The sequence below is a fragment of the Saccoglossus kowalevskii genome, chromosome 8, assembly GCF_978046115.1.
Source record: "Saccoglossus kowalevskii chromosome 8, keSacKowa6.1, whole genome shotgun sequence".
NCBI classification, from domain to species: domain Eukaryota; kingdom Metazoa; phylum Hemichordata; class Enteropneusta; family Harrimaniidae; genus Saccoglossus; species Saccoglossus kowalevskii.
In genome coordinates, this window is record NC_140648.1 from 37,753,476 (window position 1) to 37,758,795 (window position 5,320).

Genomic DNA, 5,320 nt, shown 5'->3' on the forward strand with positions numbered 1-5,320 from the left:
GTTCTCATGATCTGAGTGTAAAATGTTAGAAACAAGTGTGCAAATTTTAGGGAAAACGAACGAAATGTTGGCGGAGTTGCTTTTATATTTAACCTAAGTCATTGTCATGACAACCCCGCAGTTAAATTTCGAAAACATTAAGTAAATGTATGGATAATGCCTCATATATAAGCAGAATATCACAACAGCCAACTGAAAAATCAACAAACTACATACAAAGTTGCAAAAAAGCGATTGCAAAGTCGGTCGTTTCATTCGTGATTTTTACCTGTGATATCAAATTGACAAGTCCCATAGTTAAAAGTTCGAAAATATGAATAAATATTTCTGAAAAAGCTGTTAAATTACCGTAGTGTTACTCCAAGCTTGTAGAGGTCATATGTCAATGCTAGAATGTACCTGTGCCAGCAATGTCGATTTTAAAACGTCCAAAAACATGAAATATCCGCCAATTCGGCTTAATTTCAAATAATCCTTGCAGTTTTGTGGTTAGGTCACCGACGAATGTTTAAAGTAAAGCGCAATCGGGAGTGGTTAGTACTTGCATGGGGGACTCCCTGAATAAACGACCTGTTTATTTTTTTTTTGTTTCATCACACATTTATAAAACATATAAAACAACGATCCTGCATTCTTTTTTACAGTGATGTCAATCATTTATAGTGAAAAATCGTAGAATTTTTGTAACTATTTTAATTAATGAAAAGTGTTTTAATTCCTTCTAATTTTCAAAGACAAGTTGTTCATGCCGTCGGCACGTAGTGGGTTTTAAGCTGTTAACACACCGTGCAAAGTTGTTCAAAGTGAATGCAAAGTTGTACAAAGTTATTGCAAAGTTTGTAGATGTTTTTGTATATATGATCTAAGTAGTCGGCATATAGAAACGCGCAGTTGTAAAGTCGACAAATTAAATAAAAGTTAGTTGAAAGCAGCCTATAGATGTTCACATGAGCTGAGTGTAAAATGTTAGAAAAAAGTGTGCTAAGTTTGAGAAACCGAAAGAAATGTTGGCAGAGTTGCTTTTATATTTAACCTAAGTCGTTATCATGACAATCCCCCAGTTAAATTTCGAAAACATTAAGTAAATGTATCAATAATGCCTCATTTATATCCCTGCACTTAAGAACCACTTCTGGTCATTTTGCTCTGTGTGTGGGAGATAGACGACAATAACACAAATGAGATGGAATGAAAGGCCAAGTATTATTGACATTTATTGAAAAATGAGAGGCTTGTAAACCTTAAAAAATCCCTCGCCAGTTTCCTCAAACTGAAAGATTACAACAGAAAAACCTCCAAGGAGGTCACAGGTCAAAGGTCAACTGGCAAGGAAAACTTTCAACACAATAAATCAGTGAAAATTAAGCACAAATTAATCTCCCACAAAGGTGTGGGCCCCAGAAACGCCCACACCCACCTGTGCCATAAATACAATGGAGGTGCACGGGGTGGTGGAGGGCGACTAAAATTGTAGAAGAAACAAACTGCAAGCCGGCAAGTCGACGGTGTAGTTCAAAAGAGGTAGATCAATGTTGCTGCCCCCCCTCTAAGGCACAATTAAATAATAATAATAATAATAACTTTATTTAATTAAGCGCAACAATTCCAACATATGAAGATCAAAGGCGCTGATACAATAAACAATCAGTCAAATATTAAAAGCACATTTAAATAAGTGCGTTTTCAGTCTGGATTTAAAAATGTCTACTGAAGGACTAGAACGAACAGACAGAGGTAATTCATTAAAAAGTTTAGGACCTAAATTTTCAAAAGCACGGTCTTTGTATAACACCTTGGACTTTTTACTACACACCTGACGAGTTTTAATAAGAAACTTTGATTCAGATCTTAAACTACGACTAGGTACATAAAATTCGATTAATTCACATAGATAATTTGGGGCAAAACCATACAAAGATTTATACACTAGTAAAAGTAATTTGAAATTGATTCTTTGTACAACTGGTAACCAATGAAGTTTAATAAAAATGTCTGTAATGTGGTCATATTTTCGAGCACGAGTGACAAGGCGGGCTGCTGCATTTTGTACACGAATAAGAGGTTTTATCTTAGTTACAGGGAGACCAGACAATAATGAATTACAGCTGTCTAAGCGAGAAGATATGAATGCATGTACCAACTTTTCAGTATCAGATTGGGATAATGATTTACGAATACGATTAATATTTCTTAGATGGGAATATCCAGATCTACAAATAGTAGAAATGTGTGTTTCCATAGATAGCTGCGAATCAAACAAGACACCTAAGTTTCTAGCACTTGACGAAGCACTAACCAATTCTTCACCAATTGCGATACTAGACAAAGGACACGAGTCTTGTGAGAATCTCCGAGACGACATGCACACAAATTCAGTTTTCGACACATTCAAAAGTAGGAAATTACAAGACATCCAATCGCTAACGTCTTGAATACATGTCTGAAGTATCACCCGGGCGCGAATTTGATCATCTTCAGAAACCGATAAATAAATCTGTGTGTCATCGGCGTAAAAATGATATTTTACGCCGTGACGTCGCAATAACTCGCCCAATGGACGCATGTACATTGAGAACAATAATGGCCCTAAGACGGAGCCCTGTGGAACACCGGTTTCTAATATAGACGTCATATCAGAAAATACATTTCCAATTTTCACTTTTTGAATGCGGTTACTCAAATACGACTCAAACCATTTGATGATGAGACCATTTAAACCAAAATTTGATCTCAACCTATCGATGAGAATCCTGTGATTCACAGTATCAAAAGCGGCTGAAAGATCCAAAAGTACGAGAGCAACTGAATTCTTAGAATTATCAATACTGCATAGTACATCGTTAGCGACCCGCAAAAGAGCCGTTTCAGTGCTATGTGCGGTCCGATACGCTGATTGAAACTCTTCATACAACGAATAATTCTCTAAATGTTGTTTCACTCTGGATGCAACGACACGTTCAAGGACTTTAGATATAAAAGACAAATTAGAAATCGGTCGATAATTTTTCAGCATGTTTGAATCCAACGATGCTTTCTTGAGCAGAGGTTTAATCAGCGCACATTTCATTTTCTCAGGAACACTTCCAGTGCGAAGTGATTCATTTATGATATCTGTTATAGGTGAAAGCAGGATAGAAAGGATCTTTTCATCTTTTAATATATTAGTGGGTAAACAGTCCAAATCGCACGAAACCGACGACGATTTTTTTATAATTTTAATTATTTCATCCTCCGTGGCTGGTTCAAAACATTTCAATTCATCACCAGAGAACTTGTGCAGTTCGTTAAAACGGTTTCCATTCAATAAATTTAGATTTAGTCCTTGATTGATTTTCTTAATCTTATCCACGAAAAACATGCTAAAACGATTCGCTAAATTTATTTTGTTATCGTGAATCGGCAACGCATTCAAATTATTTGTCGAGCCTAGAAGACCATTTACGATGGAAAACAGTTTTCTTTGGTCACCATTACAATCCGCGATCTTATCAGCGAAATAACTCCTACGTGATACATCAATAAGATCATTAACTTTATTTCGTTTAGATTTGTAGATTTGGCGATGGACAGTTAAACCAGTTCGCCGCCACGTCCGTTCAGCATTACGGCGTTCAGTGCGGGCGTGGTAAATATCAACATTTATCCACGGCTCGGCCACACGAACGTGAACAGTCTTCTCAGTCATGGGGCATGTTTGTCAAGCGTTTCCGATACAGCAGTGTTGAAAATACGTAACTTAGCTGTAGAATCTACCTGGTCAACTGTTCTAGTACACCCAGAGAATGCGCCAGCCATAGAGGGTGCTCTCCAACTGGTATTAAAATACAATTGCATGTATATAAATCTGATTATCTGTCTATAATCTATGCTTTATATCCCTGCACTTAAGAACCACTTCTGGTCATTTTGCTCTGTTTGTGGGAGATAGACGACAATAACACAAATGAGATGGAATGAAAGGCCAAGTATTCTTGACATTTATTGAAAAATGAGAGGCTTGTAAACCTTAAAAAATCCCTCGCCAGTTTTCTCAAACTGAAAGATTACAACAGAAAAACCTCCAAGGAGGTCACAGGTCAAAGGTCAACTGGCGAGGAAAACTTTCAAAACAATAAATAAGTGAAAATTAAGCACAAATTAATCTCCCACAAAGGTGTGGGCCCCAGAAACGCCCACACCCACCTGTGCCATAATTACAATGGAGGTGCACGGGGTGGTGGAGGGCGACTAAAATTGTAGAAGAAACAAACTGCAAGCCGGCAAGTCGACGGTGTAGTTCAAAAGAGGTAGATCAATGTTGCTGCCCCCCTCTAAGGCACAATTAAACAAGAATGCGCCAGCCATAGAGGGCGCTCTCCAACGGGTATTAAAATACAATTGCATGTATATAAATCTGATTATCTGTCTATAATCTATGCTTTATATCCCTGCACTTAAGAACCACTTCTGGTCATTTTGCTCTGTTTGTGGGAGATAGACGACAATAACACAAATGAGATGGAATGAAAGGCCAAGTATTCTTGACATTTATTGAAAAATGAGAGGCTTGTAAACCTTAAAAAATCCCTCGCCAGTTTCCTAACTGAACGACTACAACAGAAAAACCTCCAAGGAGGTCAAAGGTCAACTGGCGAGGAAAACTTTCAAAACAATAAATCAGTGAAAATTTAGCACAAATTAATCTCCCACAAAGGTGTGGGCCCCAGAAACGCCACAAGCCACACTATTGTGTGGCCGCCCCACCCAAAATGACCAGAAGCAGAGGTAACTCCTTATGAAAGTACATCACTTAAGTGAACACTAATTAAATTGCTTGAATCCGAATACAGGGGCCCCTGCCTGAGCTATATCGAATAGAAGGAAAAACAGAACAATGTAAGGCACCCATATATAGCGGCCCCTGCCTGACATATATTCAAGTGCAAAACATGTTTCGTCTATTCCTGTAAACATGTTACCATACCACTGGTTGCCTAATATATCCCTTGAATGCATCTGACTTCCATCTACCTAAAACACAGATCTGAGCATCAGACAACCCATTTGAAGCAGCTTGTGAGGCTGCTCCTATACAAAAATTATGTCCCTTGAACCTATCAACATTAAAGCCACAAAACTCAAGAGAACGCCTAAGCTGAGCTGTGAAATCAACCTGTCCAGTGCCCAATACTCCAGGCAGGCTAAAAAGTGGGCCTGCATCTACTCCCCGTAACTGGCAAAAATCCCACATTGCCTGCACAGGCGAAGGTCAGTCACCTCCCTCCTACAAAATGAAATAACAAATGCTGTGCCTGGTTTGCAATGCTTAAATTTGGATAAG

The 5,320-nt window shown here is 38.2% G+C and overlaps 1 protein-coding gene across 1 annotated transcript; it reads right to left on the reverse strand.

Annotated features, from left to right (window-relative positions):
* Positions 1–1,213: 1,213 nt before the first annotated feature.
* On the reverse strand, positions 1,214–3,685 carry LOC146740165 (uncharacterized). The gene is made up of 2 exons (XM_085502858.1): positions 2,837–3,685; positions 1,214–1,270 (listed from the first exon to the last, which is right to left on the reverse strand). The coding sequence occupies exons 1-2, from the start codon at positions 3,683–3,685 to the stop codon at positions 1,214–1,216; spliced, it is 906 nt and encodes a 301-aa protein (XP_085358984.1).
* Positions 3,686–5,320: the final 1,635 nt, after the last annotated feature.

What these genes read in the sequence shown, in the direction of transcription:
- LOC146740165 (XM_085502858.1), bottom strand. Translation starts at nt 3,685, where the DNA reads ATGACTGAGAAGACTGTTCACGTTCGTGTGGCCGAGCCGTGGATAAAT. An exon ending in TTTTGCGGGTCGCTAACGAT is followed by an intron (nt 1,271 to 2,836) that starts GTACTATGCAGT and finishes GTAATCTTTCAG; the next exon opens with TTTGAGGAAACTGGCGAGGG.